This window comes from Cryptotermes secundus, unplaced genomic scaffold, assembly GCF_002891405.2.
Source record: "Cryptotermes secundus unplaced genomic scaffold, Csec_1.0 scaffold377, whole genome shotgun sequence".
NCBI classification, from domain to species: Eukaryota; Metazoa; Arthropoda; class Insecta; order Blattodea; family Kalotermitidae; genus Cryptotermes; species Cryptotermes secundus.
This window is the reverse complement of record NW_019725418.1, coordinates 21,732-35,878: the sequence shown is the minus strand read 5'-3', so window position 1 is coordinate 35,878 and position 14,147 is coordinate 21,732. Positions and strand designations below refer to the sequence as shown.

Below are 14,147 nucleotides of genomic sequence, written 5' to 3'. Positions count from 1 at the left end.
TGCTCAGAAAATATCTTTCCGCCAAGTTTCTACTTCCCACAACTACGAAATCCGTACAGTTCGTAGGAATGACCTTAAACGTTAAGGTCTCAAATACTAGTACTCATGCCTACGGGCCCTCCTAGCCTGAGCCAACTTATTTTACGGCGAGAAAACAGAAACTGACAATAATCGTCAATTTCTCTGATGGTTCCACAATTGTTGCTGATATGTTAGCATCAATTTCAGTTTCACAATTGTTGCTGATATGTCAGCAGCAATTTCAGTTTCACAATTGTTGCTGATATGTAAGCAGTAATTTCAGTTTCACAATTGTTGCTGATATGTTAGCAGCAATTTCAGTTTCACAATTGTTGCTGATATGTTAGCAGCAATTTCCAAATTGCCAAACATTTCTAACTCATAAGTAGAGATAACTGAACAATATATGCATGGACCGTAGTCCATTTAAGAACGCTTTATCAATGGCAACGGTTATTTAGCGTGGTATATACGAATGGATGATCACGTTCGGTGCGCTTGAAAGAACTAGAAAGGCAGTAGTCCATGATAAACCTCCGTTGTTTGTTGTAAGAACCATTAGTTGTCCCTGTGCTTAACTAATTAAGCACTATGCCATGAAGACGTAGGGTGAAGTGGATGTATAGACCCACGCCTTCTTGACCTTGGCATGAGTCAGAGGTGTGTGTACAGATTCACGCCCCACCCGCTTTACCCCAGGGAAAGATCCCCGGTACCCGCTGGGTAGGAGGTTAGGTGGACCCCAGAGCCGGTCTGGACGACATGGAAAAGTGAAAATTCTTGCCCCCACCGGGACTCGAACTCCGACCTCTTGGTCGTCCAGCCCGTAGCCAGTCGCTGACTACGATATCTGGGTTCTTGTTAGAAACCATACGGAACACATAAATAGACTTTGTGGGCAGAATGCAGAGTTTTGATGTGTTAAAGCAGGTATACAATATACACCAGCAGGAATTAAAGTGTTAGTATTGGGTTTCTATTAATTTCTATTTGATTTTTAATAACTCCACTAACAGTTTTACAGATGGCGACCTCATACGTTGGCTACTGCTTGAGTCAACTTGGTCTGTAGCAGATTTAATCAACCAACTTAAATGACTACAGAAATGTTGGATCTGTTTCCAAAACATTATATTCTTTAGAATACCGGAAGATGGACAAAGTTCAAAAACTTAACAATCCTTTGTGCGTTCAAACACGATTACGAACCAGAACAGATAAAACATTTCCTAGTTAAGAATTAAACTTTTATAACGAAGGACCTTAACAGAGTTATAGGCTTTCTGTACATTGTCCACTGTTCTGTTTTTATTTAACATGACGTTTCGGAGGCTGTGCTCTGCGTTCTTCCTCAGGTAAAGAACCCAAGTATATAGACTCTCTACCTGAGGACGAAAGCAGAGCACAGCCTCCGAAATGTTGCTTTAAATAAAAATAAGGACAATGGGCAATGTCCAAAAAGTTAATAGTTGCATACAATTTCCTCCTGCACAACACATGCCACGAAAGCTTGTAGGAGATTAGGGAAAAAACTGCATCCAATCCGGACCTTGACATAAAGCCATCACTGTAACAGGGCATGGAGGCCCGTGGGTTCTGAGGCGTTGAGGGTCCCACGGTATCTAGACAATCTGCTCATAGATGGCGGTGAGGTTGTCAGCCTTACGCGCCGGCCACCCCTTAGCCCCAGGAAGATACCTGGTACTCATTTCTGTTAGAAGCTGAGTCGACCCCAGAGCCATAGTGCGGCTGGAAGGTAGAGGTCAATCGAAAATAAAAATCCACGTCATCGGGAATCGAACCAGTGGCCCTCCGGCTTCTAGCATAGTGCTTCAACCAACTACGCTACCTCGTGCCCCCAGACTTTGACATAGGTTGGAAATAAATAGTCAGCTTCACGCTCTCGCCGCTTTCCCTTAAAGGATAAACTCGTAACACCAATTACGTAGACGGCTCGGTGTGCCTCAGAACCGTTCGGACGCTGTGGGGAATAGAAATGTTGCCAGCGCTCCGGTGGGGATGACGAAGATAACAACACTATGTTCGAAATGTTTGCAGGATGTCGGTGCACATGCAGGAGCCTCGCACGGACGGATATACGTGGAGCTACATGTTGGCACCATTTTCATACGGGATGCGGTGGACTGTGTTCGCGTCTGTCCTGGTACTGACCGCCTTCCTGTCCACCACATGGTACTTCGGAGATAGGTTTGGGAACAGTCCAGAAGTTGAGAACTACAGCCTCTGTAACTCATGGATCACTGTGCTAGCCAGCTTCTTTCAGCAGGGTGAGACGGCTGTTTTTGTACAAATGAAACATACATAGTTTTGCCGCCCTCCTCTTCTTCTTCTTCTGTCGTCGTTACCGCTCAGTGAGACTTCAAGCCTCTCGAGTTGGTCGTCACTTATTACCGTCCTTCACGTCCGCCCCTTTGTGGTCTGCACTTGTATCCGCCGCTTCCTGTTGCTTTCTGGTTCAGGGTAAGGAGTGGGATTATGCTGAATTTGGATTTGTGTGGGCGCCAGTGGACTTGGATGACATCCACGAGTTTTGAATGGGAAAAACAAAGGTGGGGATTTGGATGGGGGGGACGTTTGGGGTTCCGACTGCTCAGACGGTAGGACGAGATTCTGTCTCAGGGCGACTAATGGGCCTTGCTCACACAGGGAGAGAGAAAACACTGAAAACACACCCTTCACCAACACTGTTGCGTTTATTGTAGATGTTCACTACAATTACCTATTACCCGGCTGTAGCACTTTGAATTGTACACTGGACTCGGGCCAACACCGATTTAACGTCCGGGAGGTTACTACTGACTCCGGTTATTCCATTTGGCTAATCACGCCCGCTATTTCCTTCTGATGACTGACTGCTCTGGAGAGGCAGAAGTCCCGACGGTTCCGGGAACGCCTGGATTCCTCTCCTCTGAAATTTTGCTAATTTTCTGAACCTCAAATTTGGGTGTTTCTTTCATTTGCATTCAGCCAATCCCTAACCAGATCCATGTTAATTTGGGCCTAAGTACAACACGGTCCCTCTGACAGCTCTTAAATAAATGGAGGTACGCTAACAATCGCTCGGTACGCCCCTTCGAAAATTATTGCGACTCGTTTCTGTCAAGTCTCAAATTTTCAAAGACTCGAACCGTCGAAGTTAAGCATTGAAATCCCCAGAAAACACAGCGGGATACTTCCTGCTCCGTTCTGGGTTTTCAAATGACCTGCAGCTTGCTTGTCCCTCAGAAAGACCAGATGTTGTCCTTGGCGTCTGCTGGTGCTGGGGTCAATTCTGTATCATCTATTGTTAACAGTGGTACATTTCGTTTCCATGTAGTGCACTGTAATTAACAATGTAAATGAAAAATATTCCTGAGGTCCCTGCATGGTGCGGTTACAATAGGTCGGATAAAAAGTAGTGGCAACACCTCTATAGTTCTGAAATGACTTTATTACCTGAGATAAACACACTTACATTCCTTCATTATAATTGCCCCCCATGTGTACCACCTTTGGCCAAATTTGTGGAAGGCGTCGCACACCATCAGCATGTCCACCTCTGTTGATGTCCAGCAGTGACCGCCCTACAGCACAAATAATCTCTCTTGTGTTGTAACATGTCCCTCACAGTGGTTCTTTCATTTTGACAAAGAGATCATAATTGCGCGGACTCATATCGGGTGAGTATGGCGGATGTTGCCATATCTCCCATCACCAGCGGCTAAGGAGATCCTTGACAGCGTCAGCAGTATGAGCCCTTACATTGTCATGAAGGATGATGGGGCTCATTGGCAACAAGTGTCATCGCTTTCTCCTGAGTGCTGGAAGAAGATTATTACACAGGAAATTGCAGTAGTAGGCAGTGTTTACTGTCTATCGTTGAGGTACAGTGTAGTGCAGTATCACTCCATCAATGTCATAGGCCACAATGAACATCGCCTTCACATTACTCTGTGTAGGGCGCACTTTCTTTGGACGGGGAGAGCTAGGATGCTTCCATTCATTTGATTGTCGTTTCAAGTGCAGTTCATGTGAGCGAGCCCCAGATTCATTTAGAGTGACGATCCTTCCAATGAAGTCATCACCTTCCCTCTGGTACCAATCCAACAAGTCCTGTGCAATTGCATAATGTTGCCATTGTTGCACCTCGGACATTGCATGGGGTACCCAACACGCTGCAATTTTGCGGTATCCAAGAATATCGTGCAGAATGTGGAGCACGGTTTTGTGACATACGCCTACCTCAGCAGCTAACTTCCGCGCAGCTCATCAACGATGGACATCCAGCAAAGATGCAAGAAGCTGAATTGTGTGGTTGTCAACATGGGGTCGTCCCGAACGACGGCTTTCCTGAATGGCATCCCTCCCTTCACGGAACAATTTCACCCATCGTGCCACTGTGCCATATGGCAAAACAGCATCACCACATGCTTCTCGCGGTCCCTGATAACAGTTTTGTGCACTATGATCTCGTGCAACTTCGATTTTTATCCAGGAGCGTTGTTCTTGTTTCGTAAACATGTTGTTAGGGTGCTTGAACTGTGCTCCTCACTTCAAGATGATGCACAATACAACACAATGAAACACAACCAGAGCCACTCACTGCACTACTTCAACTGAACTTCTGCTATCAGCTACAGACGGCGCTAGTGCCACCTGAAGCACATCTTTCATGTTACAGCAGTGTTGCCACTACTTTTTATCCAACCCTTGCATTTAGGTTCAGAATAATTCGAATAAAATTCACGTTCATGTTAATATTTTCCTATTTGATTTTAGCTTTTCTTGGAGTTTCTGTCTTCTGAATAAATTTATATGTATTGATAAATCTGTGACAAGATATACGCGAGCTTTCAAGAATGTTGTCTTCTGGGATGTGGCTCTGTGTAGCTCTTGTGTAAACGGACGTTTCGGACGAACGAATCGCCTCCATCTTAAAGGTAGAATAATCCGAGAGCGAGGGACCAGCTGAGTGACTATTTGCTTCTCAAGAGGAATTCGTTTCAGAGTTACTTTCATCACGATCCAGCAAAGCCGGAATGTCAGTGTGCACCTGTTACAATCCCAGCATGTTTATCTTGCCAGTCTGGTTAGTAAGTATAGGCCTAAGCGTTGACGGAGAGCTGTAAAATGCTTCCCCTCTCGAAAATGAAACTTCACTTACTGGTATGTTACAGGCCATGCCACTACCCCGAGATCCTGGTCTTGCCGTCTCGTCTTCTTCACATCATACCTGACGGCAGTGACACTGCTGGTCGCGTACTCGGCCACATTCATTTCGTTCCTGGCTGTCAGGAAAACGGCGCTCCCTTTTGCAGACTTCGAAGGCATGCTTAATGACGGAACATACAGACTTGGATTGTTTCCTAACTCTGCACAAATGAACTATCTTCAAGTAAGTAAAGATGGCGTCCGTCTTCCGACGAAGTCTCACTCTTTCTGTGATCGTTCCATGGCAAAAGAATTCTAATTTATTTCAAAATCAGCTGCCCGAACACTTAAGAGCTTTAATTAGTAAGAATTTCCAAGGCTCCATTGTATTCCGTTCCACCTTCCTTAATCCGTATTCAGTAGAGCATGAAAACACTGCCGGCTCTTCTTCCACTCATATGGATCATTCAAACTACGCCACCTAAAATAAAAGGCAGCATCATTCCACCCGTCAGCCATTTTGTCTGTAGCTTTATGAATTGTCATTTATATAAAGCAAATTGGCAAGAGCCGGGATAGCGCAGTCGGTACAGCGACTGGCTTCCGGCTGGACGTGAGGAGCCGGGATAGCGCAGTTGGTATAGCGACTGGCTACGGGCTGGACGTGAGGAGCAGGGATAGCGCAGTTGGTATAGCGACTGGCTACGGGCTGGACGTGAGGAGCAGGGATAGCGCAGTCAGTCTAGCGACTGGCTACTGGCTGGACGTGAGGAGTCAGGATAGCGCAGTCGGTATAGCTACTGGCTACCGGCTGGACGTGAGGAGCCGGGATAGCGCAGTCATTCTAGCGACTGGCTCCGGGCTGGACGTGAGGAGCAGGGGTAGCGCAGTCAGTCTAGCGACTGGCTCCGGGCTGGACGTGAGGAGCAGGGATAGCGCAGTCAGAATAGCGACTGGCTACTGGCTGGACATGAGGAGCCGGGTTAGCGCAGTCAGTATAGCGACTGGCTCCGGGCTGGACGTGAGGAGCCGGGATAGCGCAGTCGGTCTAGCGACTGGCTCCGGGCTGGACGACCCAGGGTCAGATTTCGAGTTCTGGTATGGTCAAGAATTTTCTCTTCTTCACGTCGTCCAGACCGGTTTTGGGGCCCACGCGGCCTCTTATCCAACAGGTACCGCGGGCTTTTTCCCTGGGTGTAAAATGACCAGGGCGTGAAGCAGACCACTCATCTCCAACTAGTGCCGAGGTAAAGAATACTTGGATCTATACCTCCCCTCCCCCATACGCCTAAATGGCGTAGCGCTTAGTTAAGCACAGAACAAAATTTACCTTTTACCTACGGTAAATTTATACTTATCACATGTGAACATCTCATAACAACGATTATAAATTTCGTGTTTTCTGGTGTGTGATGGTGTGTACGTAATCTGGTAGTTACCGATGTTTCAGAGGAACACGCTGCCTCCACGAACCCTGAATATGGGGGCAGTTACGTCCCTGCAAAGAGATCGGTAACAATCAATCAGATGCACAGAGCAACACACGAGAATATGGCGGCCTACATAGACAATACATGGACTCGAATTAGGTGCATAAGGAACCGTCACGAATACAGATTTGAACCTGGTACTTGATGAAAGCTGCTGAAATTACCTTCAAGACGATATGAGTGAAGGCTTAATACCGCTCGACTCTCACAGTGGTAACTGCTATGAATCAATTTCAACCCCCTTACCCCTCTTCTCGTGCAGTTACTAGCATTATCAGAATTACAGCAGATCGAACGTTGTGGTATGCAAATTACTGGCATCAAGTTTGGGATGGTGTGCAAATGCAGTATTGACAATTCTTCTTTACAGAACTCGCCAGATGCAATACTGAGAGGCGTCTTTGAAAAGCTTGTGAAACCGGGATACGATAGTCTGCCAACGAATGATGTTGATGGTTTGCGACGAATATGTGGCAACTGGAACTACGCATTTCTCATATCGCCGTTCTTTGTGAGACAATCTTACGGCTACTACCACTGCACACTTGTAGAAGTCCCAGGCGCGTCCTTGCATACCTCCGTCTCGATAATTATGAATAAGAAGAGCAATTACAAGAGACTCTTCACACGGCGGTAAGTACTGCACACATACAGGTCTGTGGTAAACGGAACTTCTGAAAGCCACAGGCCTAGTTCACTTACATAACTTTTACACTTTTCAATTTGTTATGTCTTGAAATACCAACATATTTTGTCGGGTTGCAATAGGTTAACGAAGAGCTTCTTAAGTGAGTTATCTTGCTCTCATTGCTGACTAAAAAATATACGCTTCTGGCATGTGATATCATGTGACATGATAAATAGATATCAAAGTGTAATACTACCTTGTAGTACATAAACCCTTCACTGGTACTTTATATTATTTTGAATATGTACTTTGTGTTAGCCATAAGATTGCTTCATGAAACAAATTGAACTGTCTGGCTTAAACGTATATATATATATATTCGTATATATACAGTATATATGCGTGTTTTCAACGCCTGAAATTTTGACATTTCGATAACTTGTTTTCTCATCATGACGGAGAGAGTTTGACTTTCTAGTTCACGTACGCACAACTAGACTTTTTACTCGTGGTTCTCCACTCTCTTTGGCCCAGTCTTAATATTTATTATATAAGGCCAGTAATACTGGAAACAGTAGGAGACTTCTTGTAGTTCTGTACAATATTCCCAAATCCTATCTATACATTCTTCTATAAAACTAATTGTTGTTGAGCGTAGAAAACTGTCTTCATTGAGTGGATTCCTTACCCACCTTGCCCGACGAAAGATATTACAAAGGTTTAAGGTCTTTCATTCTGGTCCGTCACACTAACCAATTAACAATCAAGTTCCTTCCGTCAAATGTGACACTTTTTTAAGTTTTCCACCTCGTCAGCACCTGCTGAAGTTTTGTGTGTTGGTGATTTCTTTTTCTACTATAAATGCCTCTGATGATGGCTCCGTGGTGAGCCGAAACATGTAAGGCAGGTGCTGACGAGGTGGAAAACTTAAAAAAGTGTCACATTTGACGGAAGGAACTTGATTGTTAATATTACAAAGGCTTTCTTGGGACCTTTCTAAGCGGAAAATAGAAGCAGCATGTTCTCCAAAACATTGGTATTTATTCATCACACGACACGAGGCCACATGCCAAAAGACAGTAATCTCAAAGGAGCTTCAGAATTTGTATTCTCCACAAAATATCATCTACTTTACCAAACTGAGTAAGATATACAGAACTATAAGGTTAATTTTGTACTCTATCCATCGTCTGGTATATACACGTATAAGACAAAAACCACAACGTTTCGAAGACTGGATCTGTCTCCGTCCTCAGATGGATAGGGCAACATAGAACTACTCAGTTGGGTCCGTTAGAAAGAGATAGTCTCAATCACCGGACAAAACCCAGTCAGTAGAACAGTCTATAAACACCTGACAACAGGTTCCATCAGGGGGAGATAAGAACAAAATCACAATAAAAGACGAGCTAAAACTTTTGTGCCAAGCATGCACATGTCAAAAATGCGATAAAACAGTGGTATGGATTAAGTTCCAGGAATTAAGTTAAAACCGAGGGTAAAAAATGTAGATGATGTATAGCTAATTATGCAGATAAAGAATCATGCCACCAGGGCGACTTCTCGAAATAAGACTAAACTCCAGAGCAAAACTAGCAGATGTAGCGGAAGACACTGATTTTCCTAAAAATTTTCATTTTGACTTGATTACCTCTTCATTGATGAGGGGGATCCATAAGGGAGAAATATCCAAACTGGGCTGGCTGATCGGATTAGGTGAATATGCCATGTGAGCTGATTCCTTATACTTTCTGTGCCTGTTACTTTCAATCTCCAAGACCGTAGCTTCGTTCCAGCCTACCTTATGGCCCTCTTCATATGCATGCTGAGCCAACCTGGATTATTCTAGAAGACCCTGCCTGAGATTATGCCTGTGTTCGTGGATTCGCAGGGCCAGCGGTCTGCCTGTTTCACCAATATAACTTCTGCCACATTCACAGTGAATGCTATAGATGCAATGTGCCGTCTGCTGAGGATTCCTTTTTGGTCTCGTTCTCACGAGCGAAGATCGTAAAGTCTGTCTAGCTTTGAAGACGGACCTAATATTATACTGGTTTCCTATGCGCTTAAACTTCTCAGAGATGCCCTTGACACACGGGATATAAACCGTGCCAAGACCTTTTCCTCTTTTCTCTGATGACTACTACCCTTGGAACTGATAACCGAGTCAATAAAGCCTTGAGAATAAACATTGAGTTGCAGGTCACGTTTCAGGCTGTCAACCTTCATTAACCGGTCTTGCCGGTCTTGGCACATAGTGGTAGCTCTATCATGAAGACTATGAACAATTCCTCTTTTGACACGAGGGTGATGGTTGGAATTGAAATTAAGATATCGGCCAGTGTGGGTAGGTTTCCTGTAAACTTCCGTGGTCAGAGCCGTCCCAACTGAGTAGGTCTATCTTGTCCCATCTACCTGAGGACGGAGTCAGATCCAGTGTCCGAAACGTTGTGGTTTTTGCCTTATATATATACCAGTCGATGGACAGAGTCCAAAATAAATCTTATAGTTCTGTACAGCATACACTATCGTCAGAATCCTTTAAAGTCTATTTGAGTAATATACAATATAATAGGCAGGACGCATGGGGGCGGGGGGGATGGAAAATGCACACAGAATTCTAGTTAGAAATCATGAAGGGAAGATACCACTTGAAAGGCTTAGATGCAGGAGGACAATATTGAAAAGAATCCTCAAGACGCTGGGACTGGGATTTTCTTCCAGGCTTCGGCACGGTAATGAACTTTTCAGTTTCATACAGAAAGATAATTTCGTGACTAGGTGTGTAACCGCCCTCTCTGTGTACTCGTTGCGACGTCTTCGTCAGAAGCGCCTCTTCTTTAACTGCTCTCCTCACCCGCTTCTTCTGCTTTTTGTTGATGACGCCACCTACCTTTTTATTTCTTCTTAAATTATTTTCTCAGGGTTAGGATTAAATTTCTCAGGGTTGGTAGGATTAAGTTTCTCAGGGTTGATAGGATTAAGTTTCTCAGGGTTGATATGATTAACAAGGGTGAGGTTGTTGGGAGCGGTAGAGCTGAGTACTCTGTCTCAAGGTCTTAACGTGCCACACTTAGAAAGGCAGGTAGGACACCTTTATGCAACACCACCAAACTTGAATTTCAGAGGTATTATTATTATTAATAAGCGAATTTTGTATGATAACTGTCTCTTCTATATGCATTTTAATTTGACGCACTTGATTAATGGAATGAGTAATGAATGAAAGTCTTAATGGAAATTTTATTTTAGTCCATGAGAAATCTTGATAAATTTCTTGATCATTGTTTAAGGTGTATTATAAATATTGTGACATGCTGAGCTATGGATGACGTCCCTCCCCCACCCCCCGCCAGCCGTGATGCGCCGAGCGAAGCCGAAGCGAGCCGATGTTAGCCGAGTCCTAGCATCCTGGTCGCTAGGCAACGAGAGTCAACAGCGGTGACGTCACCAAGTAGTAACAGCGGTTACTTCCGCTAGCGTTACTAGCAACACAGCGCCAGGCAACAAGGGTGCCTATTACGTGGCCGTTTTCCGTATTGTCCGATCGAGGCTACATAAGGAGCAGCGAAGGCTATTCACAGTCAGTCAGTCAGTCCTGGAGCTACCGCCGAGTTAGTCCTGGAGCTACCGCCGAGTTATTTCCGAGTTAGCCAGCAACCAGCCAGTTGTATTGTGGCATTTGGAGTGTACTATTGTGATACTGCAGATAGCAGTAATCGTAAATCTGTAATTTGGGTGATTGTAAGTGCGAATGTGAAATAAAATTCGCTATACAAAATACAACAAGAAGTTATTTGTCGCGATATACGCCCGATACGCGACAAATACGCTGTGTTGCTAGTAACGCTAGCGGAAGTAACCGCTGTTACTACTTGGTGACGTCACCGCTGTTGACTCTCGTTGCCTAGCGACCAGGATGCTAGGACTCGGCTAACATCGGCTCGCTTCGGCTTCGCTCGGCGCATCACGGCTGGCGGGGGGTGGGGGAGGGACGTCATCCATAGCTCAGCATGTCACAATATTATAAGTTTTTACTTCATTTAATTGCAATATTACTGTATTATTGTATAGATACTATGTATTCTAACTTGACTTGTTCCATATCCTATGGTGTCTCGCCTGTACTGGATTTACGGAATGTAAATAAATTCAATTCAATTCAATTCAATTACTCTTGATCAATTGCGACACTTTCATTTTACAATTTATCAAACACTTGTCACTGTCGGACTGTTTGCTACCTTCTAAATTTAGCTCATCCTATTTAATATTATTATTATACTTCTAACCGTGGTTTCACACTTCACAACAGATTATTACACTTTATCATTACAGCTTGTTACTATAAAGTTATTTCTGATCTAGATAGCCCCGTATGTCACTTCACGTCTGGTTCTTTCGAGTCCCGGTTTTCGAATGACGCTGAAAAATGACGCTTCCTCGGACATTCAATTCCTGGCTTTCACCAGCGTCCTTTTCTGTCACACACTCAAATTTCCGTGATTGGTCAGTTTAAAATTTAGAGGTATTCTAATTAGACATTCCTCCAATCACTTTAACTCTTACAAAGGGTGAAGAAATTCTGTCTTAACGAATTCCTGTCAAAAAGTTACGAATGTGTAGCGTGGCTTGGGTCGTAAACCCATCACCCTGCTAAAATATATAGCTTGTAGAAAATTGTCAACTAAAAATTCACAAAGACTTCTGTAGCCATTCTTTACGTAACTTTCCCTTAATAAATCTTCAACAGGTATCTTCCTGCTTTTGGTGTAAGCGTGGGAAGACGCTAGCTCTTAAATACAGGAATTGACCTAAGTCTCACTACACTTGTTCATGTCCTTACATTCAAAAATTAAATTTCAAATTAATAGCATAAATCATATTTAAATAGGCAGCACAGCAGTGGAACGGTTAGAGGTGGGCGACTATTAGCTTCTCAAGAGGGGCTGTACTCCATAGAGTTAGTTGGTTGTCTAGCTACAGTTTTTCACAGAACGTTTGGTTTAGGATTTTAAAAGTCACCCAGTACCGTGACAGGTAAAAAACTGACACAGGTGCATTAATTGCACTGAAATTGCCACGGAAGAAATGTCAGTCAGTCCTATATCTCATGGCATTATTTTGGATATTATACTACTCTAATATGATTCGAAATCTACTGAAATACCTAAAACACGCGTTGTGTTACCTTATCAAATACTGACCTAAAAAGTTCTGATGTCCGTAATTCATCACGGCGGAATTGCTCCTGGAAAACCTTCTCAAAGACGCGACACGGAAATGTAATGTTATATTCCAGACATGTCCAAGGCGTCGATCGCGGGACGATTTTTGGCCGATCTCATAGGCCTATAAGGAAATTATACGTGAAAAGCATGTAAATTCACTTGTAATATAATATGATTATATTCGGATTTTGAAGGGAAAACGCGCATTAAAGTAGTCTATACTTTCCATGTATGTTGCTTTTATAACAGATATCATGTTTCATGTTATTTTTAACAATATTTTTGCTTAAAGCGAGGTACGACGATAGGAGGAGGTGGTAGATCACTGGCAGTTTTGACACTAAAAAGTCGATCACAACCTGTTTGAAGTTTGACATGCCTGTTATATTCTATTGGCGTTTCTAGTTCCTCGGAAACTGTTCTTTGAACACTGCATTTCTATAAAAACGATACTGTTATACTTGCTTACTCATGGAGCTGAGCCTTTCTGGAGGAGCCGCCAATTCTGCAGCTACTCAAGAATTTCCCAGCATTTTATGGAACCTGGAGGTTCATTACCGTGTTCACAAGAGCCCTCTACTGATCCCTATCCTGAGCCAGATCTATCCAATCCATCCCATCCCATCCTATCTCTCTAACATCCATTTTAATATTGTCAACCCACCTACGCCTTGGTCTTCCCTGTGGTCTCTTTCTTCCTGGCTTTCCCAGCAATATCCTATACACATTCCTCGTCTCTCCCATTCGTGCTACATGACCTGCACACCTCATCCTCCTTGACTTGATCATTCTAATTATACTTGGAGAAGAGTACAAGTTATGAAGCTCCTCATTATACAGTTTTCTTCCAACCTCCTGTCACTTCATTTCTCGTCGGTACAAATATTCTCCTCAACACCCTATTCTTAAAAACCCTCACTCTATGTTCCTCCCGTAATGTCAGAGACCAAGTTTCACAACCATACAGAACCACAGGCAAAATTATAATTTTGTAAATTCTAATGTTTTTGGACAGCAGACGAGAAGACAAAATGTTCTGGACTGAATGGTAGCAAGCATTACCCGAGTTCAATCGCCTCTTAATTTCCTCCTGAATCAGGTTCGATCTGTTATCGTTGTTCCCAAATATCTAAACTGTGCCACATTTTCAAAACATGTTACCTATCTTTATGTCATGATTTTGCCCTCTATTTTGGTGACGAGACAGTAACATGTACTTAGTTTTCTATGTGTTTACTTCTAGACCAACCTCTTTACTTGCGTCAATTAAAGTTTGTGTGTTTTTCTTTATGATATCTACCTTATCACCCAGTAGATTCACATCATCGGCGTAGACAAACAGCTGATGTGTCCCATTTAATTTCAGTCCCACCTGGTTTCCATGGATCTTCCTAATTGCATATTCTAAGGCAAAGTTGAAAAAGAGTGGCGATAAAGCATCTCCTTGTTTCAGACCATTCTGGATAGGAAATTTATCAGACAGATATTTACCTACACGGACTTTACTATACTTTTCATTTAAACACATTTTAATCAACCTAACTAGTTTCATGGGTATCCCAAACTCTATTAGAATATTGTACAGTACAATTCCGCTATTGTTGAAGCCTCCTGATTTGGGATGGC

The 14,147-nt window shown here is 43.5% G+C and overlaps 1 protein-coding gene across 4 annotated transcripts in view; it reads left to right on the top strand.

Moving 5' to 3' along the window:
- LOC111863346 (glutamate receptor ionotropic, kainate 4) overlaps nt 1–14,147 on the top strand; it is a 42,214-nt gene that overhangs the window by 24,514 nt on the left and 3,553 nt on the right. For all 4 annotated transcript variants that reach the window (XM_033751027.1, XM_033751026.1, XM_023849592.2 and 1 more), the window contains exons 7-9: nt 2,080–2,309; nt 5,199–5,416; nt 7,033–7,295. In XM_033751027.1, coding sequence (XP_033606918.1) covers nt 2,080–2,309; nt 5,199–5,416; nt 7,033–7,295 — 711 coding nt within the window. The remainder of the gene's footprint in view (nt 1–2,079; nt 2,310–5,198; nt 5,417–7,032; nt 7,296–14,147) is intronic.